This window comes from Erpetoichthys calabaricus, chromosome 14, assembly GCF_900747795.2.
Source record: "Erpetoichthys calabaricus chromosome 14, fErpCal1.3, whole genome shotgun sequence".
Classification (NCBI taxonomy): domain Eukaryota; kingdom Metazoa; phylum Chordata; class Cladistia; order Polypteriformes; family Polypteridae; genus Erpetoichthys; species Erpetoichthys calabaricus.
The window spans coordinates 111,641,683-111,663,803 of NC_041407.2; the positions used below are offsets into that span (position 1 = coordinate 111,641,683).

At 47.1% G+C, this 22,121-nt stretch overlaps 1 protein-coding gene across 2 annotated transcripts; it reads right to left on the minus strand.

Moving 5' to 3' along the window:
* Positions 1 to 231: 231 nt before the first annotated feature.
* Positions 232 to 20,869, minus strand: pus3 (pseudouridylate synthase 3). 2 transcript variants are annotated; one of them, XM_051919060.1, is made up of 7 exons: positions 20,788 to 20,869; positions 18,091 to 18,697; positions 17,647 to 17,915; positions 16,994 to 17,177; positions 15,835 to 15,944; positions 12,978 to 13,153; positions 232 to 1,587 (listed from the first exon to the last, which is right to left on the minus strand). In XM_051919060.1, the coding sequence occupies exons 2-7, from the start codon at positions 18,694 to 18,696 to the stop codon at positions 1,385 to 1,387; spliced, it is 1,548 nt and encodes a 515-aa protein (XP_051775020.1). In that variant the 5' UTR covers position 18,697; positions 20,788 to 20,869; the 3' UTR covers positions 232 to 1,384. The 2 variants fall into 2 exon arrangements, with proteins under 2 accessions (XP_051775020.1, XP_051775021.1); XM_051919061.1 differs by having other exon boundaries at positions 235 to 1,584; positions 20,788 to 20,867.
* Between the last annotated feature and the right edge of the window lie 1,252 nt (positions 20,870 to 22,121).

Sequence of the window (22,121 nt, forward strand, 5' to 3'; positions counted from 1 at the left end):
GCACATTGGTTTATTTAGGCGATACTGGTGTAAGCCACGCTTTCTAACTCTATAAAGTTGTCCTCGCTACTCTCCAGCCATTTGTTGTTGCTGCTGCTTTATTATAATAAATGAGTAGCAGCCATTGGGTTTATAATTTAGGCGCAGTAATGCTGAAAACCCCTTAGTGCATAAAGAGTTCAAGGAAGCCAAGTAACACGAATAAACATCCAGTGGCCGGTTTATTAGATGTGTGCTCTTGGTCACTGACTCGTGTATTGCACAGGTCGGCTCTGCTCACTAATGCCGTTGGTTCTTAGCAGCAGGTGGAATTCGAGGACAGGATCTGAAGTGTAATATTCAAAAGGCCGTTTAATTCATCTCAGGGCAGGATTGAACATCCGTATTTGATACACCTTGAATAAATACAAAACGCTGCTGATTCTGCCTGGACGGGATGTAGTCAGGGTGGTGTGTGTACCCGGTCATGTCGTGCCATAGCTCAGACTCCTAGTGTGGCCTTACTGGCACTCGGCCGGCCCTTTCTGGGCCTGCGCAGTGTTAGTACAGACGTGTGGCTGAGCACTGTGACGTTTCAACATGTCTCCGCTGCTCTTGGAGTTTGTGTGACTATAGCGTGGCTGGGTGATCAGGGGCTCTGGCTGAAGACACTCAACTTGTAATGGTAAACTGCTCTATAAATTGCAATCATTTGTGCTTGTGTGTGCTTAAAACGTGTGACTGGATACTTCAGGTGCACTCGTGAAATGCTCGTCTCAGGATGGAAACAACTGCATGTACTGTGTACACAACTGATATTTTTATTCACTTTTTGCTCTTTATAAGAATCAAATCTTGTATGTCAAGGGATTTAAGAGAGAGTAGCAGGGTCTGTGCAGATTGTCCCGGTACTGCCAGCTCCAGGGCAGCATTGGGCTCTGATATAAAATGGAAAGCACAGTTTAAAGTTGTACAACTCGCATGGTTACAGGAACAGTCTTCAGCTTCCGATAATTAGTCTTTAACTCTGCATAAGAAAATACTTAAAAAATAAAAATAAAAAGCTATGCCATCTCCAAAATAAAACCATCTTCTGCAGTCTGTACAGGTGATGATTAGCAGGCTTTGGAAGACAGAACTCAAGACATCGTGTCCGAGCCACGCTTCATAGTGGACAAAGGCTCTATAGTTTCATTTTCTCATAGACAATGAAAATATGAAAATAAAAGAAATAAAAGGTCACCATTGGTGCATCACATTCTGCAAGGCTGGTGATAGATGAATACAAAATGACTGGAAAAAAGGTTTCCTCCGATGTCACCGGGCCCGACGCCATCCCAGACGCTCTGATCCTGACAAGGTGGCCCCTCACTTAGAAAGCCGTCCCAAACACATCCCCTTCTCTTCACTTTTTCGGGTTCTTGTTTCTGCTCTGTCTGTACTGTGGAAACAAATCCCCCGACTCTTCCTCTTTTTCAAGCCTCCCTCTTCTTACAAAGTGATCGATTCGGGATTCTAGACTTTCACAGAGGGGCCTCTGCAGCAGGGGACAGTAGTGACGAGCTCTGCTTCCCTCAACAAGAGGGCAATGCGTGAAAGAGGCACCTGCTAGAACAGAGCACAGCCAGATGGTTTATAAAATAAAAACGGAGACTAACAAGAAAACCATGCAGTTCAGTAAAACATTAGCAAATCAAATCATGTGAAGAATGACCCAAATATGGACTGGACGTGAAGTCGGTCCATCAGCAGCACAGCCTGGACGCATCTCGCGCTGGACTGCGTTTAAGATGTCGGCTCACTGCCTGCCCCCCCATTCAAGTCAGCATCGTCACTTTACCCATAATTCTATCATACTGCAGGTTACTAAGAAATTAGTTTAGTTTACAACAGACAAAGGCTAAAGATGAGAACTTTAACAAGTCAGTCAAGTGCGGACCGGATTGACTTTTTGACTTGAAGACGCGCCTGTCCCGGTCATTCATTGGTCAGGAGTCCCATCTTCAAGTCAGAAAGTCCATCCTGCGAGTCTTTAGGTCTCCTGTTAGTGAATGTCAAAACATTGTTAGTCTAATTTTTATCTGTGTACGTCTGCAAAACTACATTTACAAAATCTTATTAAAAGCATAGCTTTTGAATAAAATGACATTAGGGGAGGCAATCAGTCTTTCCGAGAGTTATTTTAGAATTTTACTGTGTAGTAAAACTGTTCTAGGAGCACGGTCTCCCAATATGATTAAAATGTTGTCATCATATGATTTCATTTCAATACATTGGTATATAAAATATAACATAACCTCATTTATTTGGAATTCAAAACCTGCACATATCTAAAGGGCGACCCTACAAAGGCCTAAGGCTGAAGGTGGCATGGCTCTCCCTAACTATCACTTTTATTACTGGGTGGCAAATATACAAGCGATAAAAACCTGGACACAAATAGACAAACAGATGCAAAACAAAATTCGGCAGCACCTCTTTATATTCCTTGCTTTGTGCCCCAATAAATGCAAGTCATCGCCGATATACTAACAACCCAACTGTGTGTCACTCACTCAGAATATGGAGCCAATGTACAAAGTATCTTAAGATCTGTGGCACCTCTACATGATAACCACCCTCTCAAAACGTATGCAGTTTTTAATGTCTGGAAAACATTTGGGATTAAATCACTTAGAGATCTGTACATAGACGACGTCTTTGCATCCTACCAACAATTACACTCTACATTTCACTTTCCAGAAACACATTTCCTTCACTACCTTCAAATTCGAAGCTTTGTTAAACAGAACCTGCCCAGTTTCCCTCACCACCCACCTACCTCTAATATTGCTCAGTCTGAAGGACTCGGACAGCATTTCCGTAATTTATAAAACTATTTTACAGTCCCTCCCTTTCAAAGATCCCAGAGTACAGTGGGAAACGAATCGTCTCACTCAACATCGCAGAAAAGGAGACGAAGGCAGCCAGCCATGCAGGGAATTCACTCGAGCTCCATATCCGCAAAGCATAGAATTATTCAACTTAAAATTAGATGTCAAGCACATCAGTCTCACTTGAAATCGTCTAAAATGTTTCCGGGGCAACAGCCAACCTGTAAACGTTGCAATCGAGCTCCAGCCTCATTGGTCCACATGTTCTGGGCCGCGGGCACCACATTGTCATCATTCTGGACCAAAATCTTGAAATGCCAGGCTTGGTGTCCCAATCCCTCCTAATCCACTGAGAGTTGTGTGTGGTGGGCTCACAGGGGGGCTTAAAGTGGAGAAGGACAAACAAACTGGAATGGCCTTCACTGCACTCCTGGCGCGCAGACTTCTTTTACTCAACGGGAAGAATCCAAACTCTCCTCTGTTAATATACCATTTACACTGGAAAAAATCAAATTCACACGTAGAGGATCTGTGCAGAACTTTATAAAAACCTGGCAGGATCTGAACAATGACATTTTAGAATAAGCCTTTAAATTGAGGAAGTGGATTCACTCCCAATACAATACAGTTTATTTTTGTATAGCCCAAAATCACACAGGAAGTGCCGCAATGGGCTCCCCTCTTTTACGATTTATTTACATATTTTTACTATTATTAAAGTGCTACTCTGCTGGCCTGGCTCTCTTTCTCATCAGTGGTGGCTCGTCGGCTGGGGGTCTGCACTGGCAATCGGAAGGCCGCTGGTTTGAATCCCATAAATGCCAACAGGGACTCTGCTCTGTTGGGCCCTTGAGCGAGGAAGGCCCTTAACCTGCAATTGCTGAGCTCTTTGAGTCGTGAGAAACCACTAGTTTTGGTAAACTTGACAAGGATGTATGGAATGTTATTGGATTGTAATAAAATATACATATATATCTGTACTAATAAAAGGCAAAGCCCTCACTGACTGACTGACTGACTCATCACTAATTCTCCAACTTCCCGTGTAGGTAGAAGGCTGAAATTTGGCAGGCTCATTCCTTACAGCTTACTTACAAAAGTTAGGCAGGTTTCATTTCGAAATTCTACGCGTAATGGTCATAACTGGAACCTGGTTTTTTTTCCATATACTGTAATGGAGGAGGCGGAGTCACGTTATCGCGTCATCACGCCTCCTACGTAATCATGTGAACTGAAAACAAGGAAGAGATTTACAGCATGAGTCAAATGCGGGAATTAAGGATTATGACGTTAATTGTTGAGTGTCTTTTAATACTGTGTAAGCATACATATTAACACATGTGCAATTAAACGTGTGCATTTACAGGGTGATTTCTCAGGCTTAAAAGCTCGCCTTTTATTAAAAAGGTAAATGCAAACTGTTTTCATTCTGAAGGGCACAAACCATGTTAGATTTCATGCTCAACAGTAAGCTCAGCACACAGCTTGGTCATATTACAACCGGAGGGGCGAACTGACAACGTGGTATACAAAGAGATCCTTAATAATTATTGATTAATTTTCCCTCAATTTAAAAAGGTTTACTTTTCTTCTTAATAAAAATTTTAAAGCAGTACTTCGCCGCTGCGAAGCGCGGGTATTTTGATATATATCAAAATATATCGTGTCATCACGCCTCCCACGTAAGCATGTGAACTGACCCGCTGCCGTTTGCAATGCCATATTCGCGAGATACAAGTTTAATGAGAAGACACGAGGTATAAATGACAGTTTGGATCACTTTGTAACAGAGTTAAAATTGCTGTAGCGAGAAGCTTTTAACTGCCGGGTCTTAGCTAACATTAAATAAACCCGTGGACATCGCAACATCACACAAGAGAGCGGCTCACGTGAAGTGACTGAACGCAGAAGGAGTGATCACTTCGATGAATCAAACCTGTTCAAAAAACACATTACACAATTGATAAGGTACGAAAACAATATGAAACTGATTGTGGATTTGCGTACAGCCACTGAAACTTTGTGACGGCACGAGACTTCAGGTCACGTCTCTGCAAAAGAACCTCATTGAGGTAACTATTTTTACTGGCGGTGGCTCAGGAGAGTGAGTTTTTATTCCTCGCATCCCCGTTATACCCTCTGATCTCCCATTTCAATTCAAACGCCTCTAATTTCCACTAAGGCTCTGCTTCGCAATGACAATAAGTCTCAGGGACAGACCCTACAAAACGTTGGCATTGATTTGAGGCATGACTGCTTTTCACATGGCCAACTGTACGTTGCATGCTCAAGAGTAAGGTCAGCACACAGCTTGGTCATATTACAACCGGAGGGGCAAACTGACGTGGTATACAAACAGATCCTTAACAAATAATTATTGATTCATTTTCCCTCAGTTTAAAAAGGTTTACTTTTCTTCTTAATAAAAATTTTAAAGCAGTACTTCACCACTGCGAAGCGCGGGTATTTTGATATATATAATATATTTACATATCTACATATATAGATATATATATATATATATATATATGTATGTGTATATATATATATATTATACACATACAGTGGTGTGAAAAACTATTTGCCCCCTTCCTGATTTCTTATTATTTTGCATGTTTGTCACACAAAATGTTTCTGATCATCAAACACATTTAACCATTAGTCAAATATAACACAAGTAAACACAAAATGCAGTTTGTAAATGGTGGTTTTTATTATTTAGGAAGAAAAAAAAATCCAAACCTACATGGCCCTGTGTGAAAAAGTAATTGCCCCCTGAACCTAATAACTGGTTGGGCCACCCTTAGCAGCAATAACTGCAATCAAGTGTTTGCGATAACTTGCAATGAGTCTTTTACAGCGCTCTGGAGGAATTTTGGCCCACTCATCTTTGCAAAATTGTTGTAATTCAGCTTTATTTGAGGGTTTTCTAGCATGAACCGCCTTTTTAAGGTCATGCCATAGCATCTCAATTGGATTCAGGTCAGGACTTTGACTAGGCCACTCCAAAGTCTTCATTTTGTTTTTCTTCAGCCATTCAGAGGTGGATTTGCTGGTGTGTTTTGGGTCATTGTCCTGTTGCAGCACCCAAGATCGCTTCAGCTTGAGTTGACGAACAGATGGCCGGACATTCTCCTTCAGGATTTTTTGGTAGACAGTAGAATTCATGGTTCCATCTATCACAGCAAGCCTTCCAGGTCCTGAAGCAGCAAAACAACCCCAGACCATCACACTACCACCACCATATTTTACTGTTGGTATGATGTTCTTTTTCTGAAATGCTGTGTTCCTTTTACGCCAGATGTAACGGGACATTTGCCTTCCAAAAAGTTCAACTTTTGTCTCATCAGTCCACAAGGTATTTTCCCAAAAGTCTTGGCAATCATTGAGATGTTTCTTAGCAAAATTGAGACGAGCCCTAATGTTCTTTTTGCTTAACAGTGGTTTGCGTCTTGGAAATCTGCCATGCAGGCCGTTTTTGCCCAGTCTCTTTCTTATGGTGGAGTCGTGAACACTGACCTTAATTGAGGCAAGTGAGGCCTGCAGTTCTTTAGACGTTGTCCTGGGGTCTTTTGTGACCTCTCGGATGAGTCGTCTCTGCGCTCTTGGGGTAATTTTGGTCGGCCGGCCACTCCTGGGAAGGTTCACCACTGTTCTATGTTTTTGCCATTTGTGGATAATGGCTCTCACTGTGGTTCGCTGGAGTCCCAAAGCTTTAGAAATGGCTTTATAACCTTTACCAGACTGATAGATCTCAATTACTTCTGTTCTCATTTGTTCCTGAATGTCTTTGGATCTTGGCATGATGTCTAGATTTTGAGGTGCTTTTGGTCTACTTCTCTGTGTCAGGCAGCTCCTATTTAAGTGATTTCTTGATTGAAACAGGTGTGGCAGTAATCAGGCCTGGGGGTGGCTACGGAAATTGAACTCAGGTGTGATACACCACAGTTAGGTTATTTTTTAACAAGGGGGCAATTACTTTTTCACACAGGGCCATGTAGGTTTGGATTTTTTTTCTCCCTAAATAATAAAAACCATCATTTAAAAACTGCATTTTGTGTTTACTTGTGTTATATTTGACTAATGGTTAAATGTGTTTGATGATCAGAAACATTTTGTGTGACAAACATGCAAAAGAATAAGAAATCAGGAAGGGGGCAAATAGTTTTTCACACCACTGTGTGTGTATATGTGTATATGTAGATATGTATATATATGTATATATATATGTGTGTGTGTGTGTATATTATATATATATATATATTATATAAATGACAGCAACACTCATAACAATGACAACACAATTACATTGACAATCATGTTACGTTATTTTTAAAATGTTTCCTTTTCTTTTTCATAACCTCTTTAACACACTACTTCTCCGCTGCGAAGCGTGGGTATTTTGCTCTATATATATATAAAATCCTAAGCCTAAAAGTGCAACGATTTTATGTGACCTTTTTATGTCACGTTTTAAATCAGGCTTATTTTAAAACCTACATATACATGTTTGGTAACGTTCTTTTCAGAATTCATTGAACTTTAATGTGATGTTGTTAGATTTTCAGATTCTTATTCCGTTTTTAAAATATAAACTAAAAAATATCACGAACTCACATCCCATGACAGGACACTTGGTGCCCAGAGATTTGACCACGCCAGCCTGGGGCCAGAAATAAAAGACAAAGAGTAGGACAGCTGCTGTACAGGCTTTTAAACGTCTGAAGCGAGATGCAGATCACATGACACAGCACAGCAACAGCTGATCAAGCATAGAGGAGGTTTAAAAAATAAAAAATTGTGTCACCCACCGTTTAAGAAGGGGTTTCGGAGGAGCGACCGCGTCTCCTTGGGGTGTTCAGCCCCGCTCTTCACAACACGAGCGGCACAGACGCCAAGTGGCTGGTGCGTAGTGCAGGCTGGGGGGTTGGCGAGCAAAGCGAGCAGGGGGTAAGCCCCCTAGTACACACACAAACTTTATATATACATATGTATATACACACACACACACACACACACACACACACGAACACGAGGGGCGTTCGATTATAAGCAGGTATTTCAGGCTCGGTTCCTCTAAAAAGAGTGCCAGGCAGATACGACTCATTGGTCAAACCGATGCCCCTCTGAACTGGTCGTTCGTAGTGCTGGCTGCTCCTTCCCCCTTCCTGTCAGTTCTAATCAACATGTCGGAGCAGGAGGTACACAGTAATGTTACGCAGCGGATTATTATTACATTTTTGACAAATGAAGGAGTCGTTCCATCTCAGATTTATTTGAGACTTCAGAATCAGTTTGGCGATGAGTGTCTCTCCCTGTCAGCCTCGAGTGTATGATGGGTGCAAGTCATTCAGAGAGCGACTATCATGTCTTCAGTCCACTTTGATTTAGAAGCACTCGGAGCACTGGAACAAGTGGATTACAGTGGCAGGAGACTACACAGTACAGTAGTATGTAAGTCGTTTCACCGTATTCAATAAAAAAATCAAAACCGTAGCTCCTAAATTCCTGTTTCTGTTTGAACGCCCCTCGTGGTGTATACGTATATATCTAGAGATCTCCTTGTTGTATTTTTTGCTCGCACTGCAGTGTCTGTGAAGCATGAAGTGCTTAGGACTAAAAGACACACGTGGGGTTACAACAAGTGCTAATGCGACCCTTAACAGTAAAGAGTTTACCACGAGCCTGCGGGAGACAGACGTAGCAAACCGCCCTCGACGGCTGACACACATTCTCTGACTTGCTCTTCTCTCTGTTTTAGTTCAGCACTAAAAAGCTGGCACTCACTAGACCGCGCCCCCCACACCCCTTAACTTGGATGGGTGAGAATGGCAGCTCAGTGTTCTTGGCATATTACATTCACAGTGTGTAGTGTGATGTCACTGAAATAAAATCAATGAAGAAATCAATACACAAAAAATAAACCCACTTTGTGACACATTTAAATGTACATATTGCTTTCTTCTTAACTACCGTCACGTTTCACGATACATTTATTTATTTCAATGTTTAACTTTGTCCAAAGTATTCCTGCCCAGATAACTGCCCTCTTCCCTACATGGAGGCTCTCAAATGAAAGGACCAAGCCATCCTTGCGGTGGTCTGTGCTGCTGAACTTGTCAACGGTGCCAGTCACGTGGAGTGCAGGGCATCAGTGTCGTGAAGCTAACCCAGCGGACTGTCCTGTCCCCCAAGTCAATATAGCGCCTTGTTAGTTTAGCTAGTGCTTGTTAAGTGCAGACTGTGTGTAACTCCAATGTGCCCAGCTGCAGAGACTCTTTATCAAGGTGGCATTTCAACGTCACCAGAGCTGCCGTTATTATTATTTCCTGTTGTGTTTAATGTTTGCACACTAACGGCAAGTCAAGTCAAGTTGGGGACCATGCACTGGTACAGCGCGTTGCCGCACCCACTATATGTCGAAACAGCTCGGGATCCCAGTTGGCAACCCCCCAGACAGACATGTGGTCCAGTCCTACCCTCTGGAAATGACCCTCTATCTGCCGCAGCCAGGTGTTACATGGGCGACCCCTTGGCCTGGTCCAGCCACTCGGGTCCCCAACAGTGAGGATCTTACGAGCCGGATCACCCTCGGGGTGACGCGCCACATGGCCGTAGTGCCGTAACTGACGCTCCCTCACAATGCAGGTCATGTGCCTCATTCAGGACTCCGTGAGCAACACAAAGTCAAACCAACGGTGCCCAAGGATTTTCCGGAGAGACGCAGTACCAAAGGAGTCCAGTCTTCGTCTCGGTCACTGGATAGTGTCCATGTATGACAAATAGGGAGCACCAGGACTCTAAAGACTTGCACCTTCATCCTTTTGCAGGTATTGGGAGCGCCACACCCCCCTTTCCAGTGACACTAACGGCTATGGCATATCACTCAGAGATGTCAAGTGCCAGAGGGACCGTCACAATGCCCAGAACTCCCACCCACTCCCCAAATGGGCAGAAGGCCGACTCCACAGCTAGTAGCGGAGAGACGTGAAGAGAGTAAAATGTCAGGAGGATTCCAGTGTGGAAACAATCCGCTGGTTTAGCCTTCGAGGAAGACCTCGTTTTGTAAGTCATTGCAGGATTCAAAGAGCCCACCGACGCCTCAGACGACACACGCAGGGGGTTTCGGTTTATTTGGATTTTCTGCTTTGTCACTCGAGTATTTTATAAATAGCTCATCTCTTTCTCCTAACACATTGTGACAGACAGCTGGGGGGTCCTTGCCTGGTTGGGACGCCCTTCTGAGGAGAGGACATGTCATCAGCAGTGCCCCCCACTACCCCGGGTTACATTGGTGGGGGGGAGCAGGCCCTGGGGGCCTCGCCGCTGCGTAGCTTTGCTGTCTCGCGCTCTCTCCTTTTATTTTTACACACCCAAATAATATTCCATCGTGTGGTAGATTCTCTTGTACTTGGTCTGATGGCACCCACACATCACTGTCACTTGCAATGCTCATCTAGTGACCTCACCAAATAGGCAAGAGGGCCAACAGCTGCTTTTACGTATTTAGTGGACAATTTCATCTAATGGGACTGAAAGACGTGTTCCACGGCCCCTCTGCCTTATTCCAGTGCAACATTCCCATTGTGCCACGCTCTGTGCCAAGGGTAAAGAACCACCACTTAGTCACTGCTGTCTACACCACGGCAACATGTTAATGTGCTGCTGCCTCTGTTGCTCCAAAAAGAGTACAACGTGGTAGCTGTGGGGGATGGAGGTGCACTGCAGACGATGAAAGACCCTGCGCTCGTGCCAAGGGCAGCCACCCAGTCGTAAAGAACACTGAACTGCAGTCGGCCGTAAAGTGAACTGAAGTAAAGGAAAATCCACTTGACGAACAAGAGCCACGCTGAGCCATCGGAGGTGGAGGACTGAAGTGAGAAGACACTAAGAACGGGCGAGAGGTGGGAAAAAAATCATTTAAAAGTGTGCCATCCGCGTTGTAGTGACACTCACAGGACCGTCTGGCAGGGATGTAGATTAGATGGAGCAGAGCAGGTGGGGTGGGAGACGCCGTTTATTAAACCCAAAGTGACACACAAGTGCAGTTCATATAAATAAATAAACTCCTCTTCACTTATTAAAAGCAATCCAATAAAACCGCAGACGTCCAGAGTTCAGAGTCCTCCCTCCAGTGCCACACACCGCGTCGCCCTAAGTGCCCATTCCAGCAACACAGCAGCATTTACTCCATCATCACACTTGTCTGTCCATGGAATTCCCGTCACTCCCCCCTCCCTGGCAATCGTCACAGCCCCCCCAACCATACAGACACCTGCGCCCCCCCTTCATGAGCACTCCTGACTCGCTCGGCCTGCGCTTGTATCTCTTTGTATTCTTTTACTTCTGTCATCTATTTACCAACTCAACTCACTTCACCCGTCCACCCCGCCTGCACTACGTGCCAGCCTCTTTGCGTCTCTGCCGTTGTGAAGAGGGGGGCTGAATGCACCCCAAGGAGACCCCCCCCTCTCAAACGCAATGGGAAACGCGTCCAGTTTTTTTTTTTTGACCCCCTCTTTGCTCGCTCAGCTGCCGTGCCGTGTGATCTTCATCTCTCTGGTCACCTCTGTCCGTATATTCAGGCTCTTTTCATGAATATCGCATTGAATTCTGACTCACAACACGTCGTCTAACTGCCCGCGAGTGAATTTCATTTCTTTTTCTCTACATGAAATGTGCCATACATAACCACGCAGGACTTTTTCTGGCCCTGGCCGTAGTCACATCGCTTGGCACAAAGACTCATCTTGCAGGACATGAAAGTGTCTCTGCGACAATCACATCTCGTCTCCTTCTAAGATTTTATAATGGAGAGATTGATTTATTTAATTATACCCTATGAGGACGGGCCCAGCCCTCCCCGAGACCAGCAGCACTGATGTCAAGCACATGTGCCTACCTGCCAGTCTCCACATGGACGGCTGTCCTCATGGCACTCCCGATTGCTGTGCCCCTCTTTAATTAAAGACAGTTTTAGTTTTTGGTAATTGAAGCACACAAGCCAACTCTCACGTCCAGTAGAAAACCTCGTAACGGACATTTTTCTTTTTAGTTTTTGGAGTTACTCGGTCCTTCCTGCTGTTCTAAGGTAGCGGCGATGGCCAAACAGGTCTTCATTGTAGTTGTATGTGCTGCAAGACAAAAACCCAGCAACTCCACTGACCAATGAGGAAAGACTGCTGCCTACCAATGAGAACATCCGATTACAATCACGTGATTGAAAAGCTGCGACCATGTGATTTAAACGGCAGGTGTTGCTTACCTCAGGAAAATGAAGTCTGCAGATTGTTAGTTAAAGGGGCGACATCACTTTCTCAAAAACTCATACGATGTGACCTGTTGGGTTTTTCCAGAGTTGGTGAGATCTGCAGCTTGGCTCCCTGACAAGAGGTGTCCCAATATCCGAGTCCGGGACATTAATCAACATGGGCCATGTGGCTTGGCTCTACGGCGCAGCACCACATCCCGCCATCGTTCTCCGGGTTCACCCAAGTCAGCTGATGGCCCACCTCCAAGAAGGTATTGGAGTAGAACTTTCTGATGCCATCTGCTCCCTGAGATGCCATTTATGACGGTCAAAGGAGGTGGTGATCTTACCGTAGGTCACGGTGGTAGAATACGGCACGGTATATTTAATACCAATAAGGAATGTGCAGCCAGCCCCTTACAGACGATTAGCGGAGTCACCAGCTCAAATCTCGCAGCATACGCAAGCCTTGGTGTCCCCAATGCTGTATAGACAGTGGGATGACACACCGAGTCCAACCGTGGACTGTGACTTGAGATGACCTTCTGGTTGAACGGGTGACAGACTAGGAAATGCACAGTGCTTTGGTGTCACCTGTCCAGAGTGTCATTCACATGTGTGTGTGTGTGTGCGCGTGTGTGTGTACCGAGCACCAAACACACACGAGACTGTCCTTTGGGTTCAGCAGCACAAATGTAACTTCAGACACAGATTAGAAACGTCACTCGTCATCCTCCACACCAAACGTGCACTCGACACGCTCACATTCAACGAGGCTAATCGGGTTACTCAGACCCTCCTCTCCTGCCTCCGTCTTATCCCACACAAGCTCCTTTTCTCCTTTAATCTCTCTGGAGTTGGATATGACAGCGTACCTGCAGATGGTAACCCGCGGATGACGTCTCGAACGATCTCAGCCTTGACAGCCAGCTCTACCCACTGCTGCTGGAATCTGGAGAGGACAGACTGGGAGAGCTCAGGGTCCTCGTCCTGCCAAGAGAGCCCTGGAAATGAGCAGCGGTAAAGGACCAGGGGGAAGTCCACCGCCATGCTGAGAAAGAAAGAAAGAAAAAATTAGTAAAATAAAAACAAACCTCACAACAAAGAACAATTAAAACATGGAAGTGAACTCTGATCTGATCAAATGTCACCCTCGTCATTTTCACTCATCTAAAGGCCCGTTGTTTCTCTTCATACTTTTCATTTCCAAAGATGCCATCCTCTCCTGGTACGGAGTGTTTCACCGTTGACGCCGTGTGGAGGGGGCACACGTGGCTACGTCACTAATACAAGTCCTGTTGTCTCTCTTTCTCGGGCACAGGCCACTACTCCGGGACAGAGAAGGCCACCTTGCTCGTGTTTCTGTGTGCCACCACTCTGTGAAGGAGCAGATCAGCTCAGTGTGATCACAGAGAGCTTTCCCGCATGTGGTAGATGTTGTGGCAGGAGGTGCACCAGAGATTGTTAGGAGTCCGGTAGGCAAACAGAGCGATTAGCGTTACTGCAATAAACAATAAAACAGACTCGACGCAGTCAAGAGAAGCGGAGCCACGCGTTACAGTCCATACAACCATTTCTCATCATCTCAACGTCGCTCATTCGCCGCTTTCCCAGACTCCCTTATTCCCGCGGCCCGTTTTTCGGCTACCCTTATATCAGGAGACTTGTGCGAGTTGTCCTTCATGTTGTTGTTGTCCCCCCCCCATCTATGTCCAGTTTTCCGGTCTCTTAGTTAAATTGTGAAGAGGGGGGCTGAACGCACCCCAAGGAGACCCGGTCGCTCCCTCCTAGACGCTGGGTGACACAATGGGACACAAATACAGTTGGTTTTATTAGCTCCTCTTTGCTCGATTAGCTGCTGCCGTGCGGCGTGACCTTCATCTCGTGTGGCACTTCGACCCTTTAAAAGCCTCCACAGCTGCTGTCCTGCCCTTTTCTCTCTTCTCCCCCAGACCTCCTCAAACGCTATGTGATCTCTTTTCGCTGTTCTGTTATTTCACCAAGTAATCATTTCCATTTGTTTGCGCTAATGCCATCTTTACTATCCATTTTGTGAGACTTTTGAATTTTAGCACTTCCTGTGCTCCCAGCTCTTAAAACTTGTATACGTTGTAGGCGACACGCGAACGACTAAGTGAAGAAGAAAGAGCAGCACGTCGAAAAGAGACCCCAAAGCATTGGGGAGAAAAGAAGGCATAGACTTTGAGCCAAGAGATTTAACCAGGGCAAAGTAGAACGTCATAAAGAATTCAAAAACCGTTGGCGCGATACACACGCAGAGCAGCTTAGAGATTAGGAAAGTACGGAAAATCAAAAGTCTGAAAAAACTGATAGTAAAGATTACATGAGCGCAAACACACAGAAAATATGACTCAGTGAAATAACAGAACAGCGCAAAGAGATCCAATGTGTGGACAAAGGGGACAGGACAGACGTATGGAGATATTGTTCAGCTTTAAAGTTTACGTCGGAGACCTGCAGATCGTCGAACGCGTGGGGCCAGCAGGGTGTTTCTCCCCAATGAAGAGGCGTATCCACGAGAAAAAAAAAAATCTGTTGTTCGCTGAAAGTGAAATCCCGTGAGAGAAGACTTCATGCAGAGATTTGGAGAAGTCTGCCCACATCTAAAACATTTCCAACCACACACACGGCTCAATCACTTGTCATTTGTGTGAACGCTATTGTCAGGCACAGTTCGTGTAGAGAGAGAGAGAGAGACGATATTCACTCGCCGGCAGTCAGACGATGCATTGTCACGATGGAAGTCCAAACACGGAATCAGAATTCAATGCAATATTAACGAAAAGGCAAAAGCGAAAACAGATCGAAGATATGGAGGTCTGGGGGAGACGAGAGACCCGGCAGTGAGACACAGCAGGACGGCCACCATGCCGGCTTTTAAAGGGTCGAGGTGAAGGTCACACGACAAAGAGGAGGTGAAGAAACAACCAAAACGACTGTCCCATTGTGTCACCCAGCGTTCAAGAGGAGCCACCGCGTCTCCTCTTCACAACACGAGTGGCAGAGACGCCAAGTGGCTGGCACGTAACACAGGCCGGGGGGGTCGGCGGGGTGAACAGAAGCCTTCATCTTAATGGTCACGTTGACAGGAGGCGGTGTGGTAAACTTTATGGATCTGACTGGGGGCCACGAGCGGTCAGCGGTGATGACCACAGCACAGTCTTAGAGGCCGTGCTTTGAAATGTCATCACTTGTGTCGTGCGGCCATTTTAAAAGTACAGTTAGGCCACCTCACAGACCTCGGGCAGAGTCAAAGATCAGGACTAGTGGGCAGTGCCACTGTAGTGGGCAGGCCGTGTGAAGACTGGAGGCTGACTTAACTGTAGGAGCTTCAGAAGTCGTACCGGGAGTCGCTACAAAGCCAACGCTTGCTGCTTTCACCCTTCAATAGACGCGTCCTGGGCGGCACCTGATCTTGTCACATAAATCACGTCACTTAGGTGCCATCTCTCAAGGCTGCGTACCTCGGTGTAATTCTTCACTAATATGCATGAAGCTCTCGTGTTCACAAGTCACCTTGCCAGTGGATCACAAGCTTCAATGTGCCCGCTCTGCTTTCCAAGTGTGATTCCTCTGTTAAGGTCTTTCTTTATATATTAACACCCCCACCCACCCCACCCCACCCGCTGTTCATTTACTTGTGGGTTCAGCAAGTGCCCACAGCGCCAGTGTTGTAGGCTCAGCTTTAACGTCATTTACCCGAGTCGTTACCTGTACTGAGGCTTCCTGGGGTTACTGTCCACATCCAGCAGCTGATCAATGATTTCCACATCTTCTAATTTTTGACCAATTAGGAGCAAGATGGCCATCATACAGCGAACCTGCAGGGGAGCATTCAACACAAAACGTCAGAGGAGTGTACACTCCAAGCTGGTGAAGTGTGCAGACGATACCAAGAGAGGAAAGGACTTGGACAGCAGACAGGCCTGGGCAGATTAGTGGACGATGACATTTAATGTCAGCAAATGTAAAGAGTGACACATAGGAAGGAAAAATGTGAGGTATGAATACACAATGGGGGTCTGAAAAATCAAGAGACCACCTTAAGTGAAGGACTCAGGAGTCGTAGTGCAGGAAGCCATTAAGAAGGCTTGCAGAATGTCAGGTTATACAGCGCCTTGACGTGTGGAGTACAAGTCACAGGAGGGTCTGCTCAGGCTTTGTAACACACTGGTGAGGCCTCATCTGGAGTCCTGGGGGCAGTTTGGGTCTCCATAAAGACATAGCAGCACTAGAGAAGGTCCACAGAAGAGCGACTGGGCTGATTATGGGGGGCTACAGGGGATGAGGTAGGAGGAAAGATGAAAAGAGCTGAGCCTTTTACAGAGAGGAAGAGGAGACCTGAGTGAAGTGTGCAAAATGATGAAGAGGAGTTAGTGCAGTGGATCAAGACAGTGACTTTAAAATGAGTTCATCAAGAACACAGTGGGGGACACAGCTGGAAACTTGTGAAGGGTAAATGTCACACAAACATGAGGAAGTTTTTCTTTCCACAAAGAACGACAGACACTTGGACTAAGCGACCAGATAGTGTGGTGGTCAGGAGGACTTGAGGAGCCTTCAGAACGTGACTTGATGTCATTTTAGAAGAATGAAGTGGACAGGACTGGCGAGCTTTGAGGGGCTGAGTGGCCTGCTCTCGTCCAGAGGGTTCTAATGAAGGGCTGTGCAGTGCATCGTGGGTACAAACAACTTGAAGGTGTGTGAGCTTTGGACAGCCAGGTGGGGCACAGCCAGCGCTCTTTTAAGATTTAAGTACTTCAGGCGCAGTGTTACAAGAACAACAGAAGAGCCAGCAAACAGTCGGGGAGAACAGAAAAGTATACTTCATGGTATCCATTGATGTAGAAAAAAATGCAAGCAGCTTTACCTGGTGATAGAGGAATGCCAGCCCAGTGACCTCAAACACAAAGAGTTCATAGGGTACACCTCCGTGACCAGGGGGCAGCCCAATGGGCCTGATCTCTGCACACAGGATTGTCCTCTCAAACTTCAGCACTCCGTTGCCCACATCCATTTTGCAAACATTTCTGAAATCCTGCGTACCTTCAAAGCTGCATTAATGACACAAAAGAAAGAAACATCCAATCAGAGCTCGTTTTAGGGATGGGAGGACTTGGCGCAGCAGTGCCAGGCACAGATGGGATGCCAGCCCTCACACTCGCTCATATCGGGGAACGTGTTTTGGGTGTGACTCGGGGAGAAGACGCACAGGTCACAAAAACTCTTGGGACGCGCGACATTGTGAGTGCACACTCTCAGACAGCTGTGCCCATCTAACCCTGACCCTAAGAAAGCCACTTAGCAAGGGGTCAAAACCACCTCATAGACTAAGGTGAGAAAGAAAGAAAATAATAATAATAAATAATAAAGAAAAAGAAAAAAAAGAATGAAAGACTTCCTGCGCTCTCTGAATGGTACAGACATCCCTGGGCAGGCCTTCATAGACAACATGGCACCTCACGCATGCCACACACAAGACATTTCAGACAATCTGTCACAAAATAAAAGCATCGGTGTTACCGTTTAGCAGCTCTTGCCATCAGCTCTATGTCCAGGTTGCCTCTTGGAAAGTAGTATCTGTAGGTCCGCGACTGACAGTCAAATCGGGCACTGAAATCTGCTGGCACCGGTGCCCAGCCCAGAACCCGAATATCTTCAGGAAGTACCCGGTTCAACATCTTGGTGTAAGGCATCTCTGGTACACTCTTGGCGCTTGTGCTGCTCTCTTTGTTGGGTGGCATCACTCCTACACCAGAAAACTGAGTGGAGCGCAGGTCAATTGAAATCACCTGTCCAACAAAAAAAAAAAAAAAAGTGACAAAAGTGCCAGTTCAGTGCCACCAGACCAGTGGGCACGCGTGTAGTAAAGCGTCTCCATTTAGATGCCCGCCTCTCCCTCTTTGTAATGCTCTGACATCGCCAGCCGTCCTGTACCCCCCACTAACATCCAAGGCCATTTCCCACCTGTGAGAAGGCGCTGACGCCCTTGTCCGTCCGCCCGCAGCGGTGGTAGTTGGAGCTCTGGCGCCCCTTGATCAGCCGGGTCTTCACAAGAGCTTCAAACAGTTTTGCCTCCACGGTATTCTCTGTGTTTTCCTGGCAAGCAAAGCCCTGGTAATTCCAGCCCCAGTATGCCAGTCGCAGTGCCACATGGCGTCGAGGGTGAGCCTCAAAATCAAACTCCCGGGGGACCTTTTTAGTGCTCTTCTTACTGCTGTCGTTGCATTTGCCACTCGCCTTGGCGCCGGCTTCTCTCATCTCCTCCGTGTCCTGTAAGGGTGCCCTCTGCCAACCTTCAGCCCACACTCCTTGATGGCCTTCCTCCTTCACCGTTCCTTCACAATGGTCCGCATGCTCTGAGGGCTCTTCAGGGGTCTTCAACAGTGGCGAGTTCCCCAGCTCCTCCCCTTTCTTCGTTTTCTTCTCCATGGCGTCCTCTTCTTTATGCCCCGCCTCTCTGGCTCTCTTCCGGTCTCCCACCTCTCGTTCGACTCCCCTCATCATGGCCCGTAATCTCCCCACTTCTGCCTCCAGCTCTCTCACTCTCTGCATCAAGGCCTCCGTGGACATTCTGGAAAAGCAAATGGGAGCTGGTCAGAGAAAGGCATTGGTAGAGCGCACTCGTAACTTTATATTGCAATCCGGTTCACCCCGGGCACATGAACTCCAACAAGTGGAGCAGGTCGCAAAGCCAACTGGGCCACGGGCTGCTGCGCAGGATGCCCCCAAAGTGTCGAGCAGAGTCCTCCTCGCTTATTTGTAGTGGACTGCGCTCATCTCTTCATCTAGTTATCCAGTAAATGGAGTTTGGGGTCACAGGGGCCAGAAGTCATACCAGTAGCATTGGGCGCACTGGCATTCACCTAACTGGCACCACTTTGGGAAGTGCGGGACACCCAGACATTCGCAAACTGCACTGAGATTCACACCCAGCCTCCCGGAAAAAGCGAAAACGACATAAGGGGCGTCCGCCAACCACTCAACAGGACGGACACCAGCAAAGCCAGCGGCCACAATAAAGAGGAGTCAGACTGGCGACAAAGGAGGGCAAAAGGACCAAGGCCACGGATGACAGTCCTGTCATTTCATAAAATGTAATTAATCACACTCTGGGACATCCTGGCAACACAGGTTTAAAAAAAAAAAAAAAAAAAAAAAAAAAAAAAAAAAAAAAAAAAAAAGTGGCACCTCACCCCTCCAGGACCCCGGGGTGGGCAGGCAGCCTTCTGTCAGTGACAAGAACCGACTGGTAACAATGGCCTGCCCTTTGGGTGGCTGTGCCCACTGACAGATTAGCCGCCCATCCCAATCTGGTTCTTGCTTTTCCATGTTAGGGTTTCTGTGCTACAAAAGTCAGGTTTAGAAAATTAAAAATGACATCTCGGGGTGGCGCCCGCTCAGCTCAGGCCCACACGTGGTATGGGGTGGGTGAAGGTGCCACAGAATAGCACTGGCGTGCTGCCCCCTTCTGTCCAGGACAGACCAAACACGCACCTCCTTAGAAAGGCACATAGAATGACAGAAGGGTATTCTCTGTGGCCCCTTTGCCCACTGCCAGCACAAACTCCAGCAGATCCAAAGGCAGTTTCATCCACTGGTCCTGATGCCGCTCAGCTGCCATCTTTACTGGGTATTTATGGCACTGCATTACACACACAGTTCTTGCGGAGATGGGCTCCAGCTTGACCGGGACCTTCTTTTACATATGTGGGTTTGAAAATGGCCGGCCGGCTGGACGTTTGTCTGCAGTTGGCATTTCCTTACCGTCCCCAGTCTGAGGGACAATGACTGTCGAACATGTCCTCCTATCAGCCGTTCATACGATAAACTCGAAGAGGTTTGGAAGAAATCGATTTAGCACAGGAACCACCTGCAGGGCAGCGGGCCAAAGCAAAGGAAAGTCCCTCAGGATCCACAAAGAGGCGACATGTCGGGCACATCTGTACAGAAAATGTGTTTGTGTGGATTCTAAAGTCACGTGTTGTTAATTAATAATTCATTAGCTTTCCTCTCGGGTGTCCGATCTGCGCCGTCCACTTACCCGTGAGGGTCACTACGACTGTCCGACGGGTGTGAACGCCAAAAATATCAAGCCGTGTCCCGTCCCCAGCGGGTAACCGCGTCCTCTGTGCCCGTACATGTGGGGCATAACAGAAAACGGGGAGGAGACCCCCGTGACGTCTCGGTCTTCATTTGGCTGAAGTGATGCGGTGAAATTAACCGAGAACCAGGAAACGGAGTTTAACGCATGCGCACGCAGGGGCTCGAGGCAGGCATACGGGCTTCACTTGCTCGGCTGATGCAAGTCATCGGGTGGTCTTCACGGCTGGCGTTTGATCGCGCGACCTTACTTGCCCTTCCGGGGTGTCATTTTCACGTGTAGTCTGTGCTCGTCAGGCCACCTTGCAACCTACATGAAGCATACAGCTGTGAGCTCGCGGGTGACGGTGAGCTGGAATGGCCGGGCAGCTGCAGATGTGCCACCAAATGTATGAAAGCGCCGAAGCCTACAAAGAAGAAGACCCCTTCATAGACCGCCTTTATAAATCGGGAGCGAAAGATCACATCCACTCTGTCGGGGTCCGTCCGTTTTTAACTCTATTGCTCCGTTCGGGATCGCGAAGAACCGTTGAAACCCCAAACCGGCTACCGCCAACTTACCTCTCCAGGAATTCAAGTGAAACGCAGCACGCTGCTTCCGTCGCCTTTTGACGTCACGGCTGCTCGGAATTCTGGGAAATGAATGCTTCCCGAAAGAAAGCGAGTCCAACTCCGCTTGGCCTCGCGTGTGCTGACGGCGTCCTCAAGAACGAAGAAACCCACCGTAGACGGGGTGAACGCACACACACAAACACACGTTACACACCTACAGGTCAGGCTAGCTGAGAATGGTCAGTCAGGAGGCACAATGACGACATTTCTGTTAGGGACCATGGGTGAAAATGGCAGAAGAGATCCTGGCCGGAGCAGCAGTCATACAGAGAACCCACAAAGTGTTCAGACCCCCTCACTTCACTGTGTTGCAGATGTCATTTTAAATGGGCATTGTGCCCAGTGCAGGATTTACGTATAAGCTACACAAGCTATAGCTTAGGGCCCCCGCCTTCTTGAGGGCCCCAAAACAAATTGTCCGAGTGAGCAATTGTCATATATACTTAAATATACTACAGCATTATTTGTCCCTTGTGCCCGTCGGTCCACACTCAATAGCACGGCATGACAAAGTGCAAACACATTTTCAGAGAAGTCTGTGAATAATTCAAACCTGTCATTCCTGCATGTACTCGTCCCCTTCATTCAGTACTCTGTAGAAGCCCCCTTAATGGTCTTCTCGCTAAGTCTCTGCATTTGGGCAGCTGATCCCATTCTTCATGGCAGATCCAGTCAAGCTCCATTAGACTGAACGGTAAGGTCTGTGAACTGCCATCTCCAGGTCTCTCCATACATCGTCACTCCAGCGCCATCTTGGCCGGTGCCCTGGTGTGGGTTGTGTTCAAGGACCTCTCTGGATTTGGTTTCATTCTGACCAGTCCCCTTGTCCCCACTGCCACCACCTTGCTTCACTGTAGGGATGGCACTAGGCAGGTGATGGGCAGTGCGGGGTCCTCTCCAGATGTTGAGCTTGCAGCCCTGACCAAAAGGTTCAGTGTTTGTCTCATCAGAGTCAAGGGGGTCTTTGAGACGTGTTTGACTGAGGAGTGCCATCCGCTGTAAGCGCCTGATTGACAGAGTGCTGCTTCAGATGGGACTTCTGAAGCTCCGTTAGAGTGACCAGTGGCTTCTTTGTCCCGGTGGCTCCAAACTTCTGGAGGCCACTGTGCTCCTGGGGACCCTCGCAGCTTTACAAAATGACTTGAGCACCACTCGGTCACAGAGGGGGGTGTGAATCGTAGGACCTTCTGAACACAGGGACACGTGTCCATTCAGTGGGCCACTCGTGGTCACTCCAGTCGAGTCCCACATTAGAGCAGGCAGGGAAGGCTCTGGTCACTCGG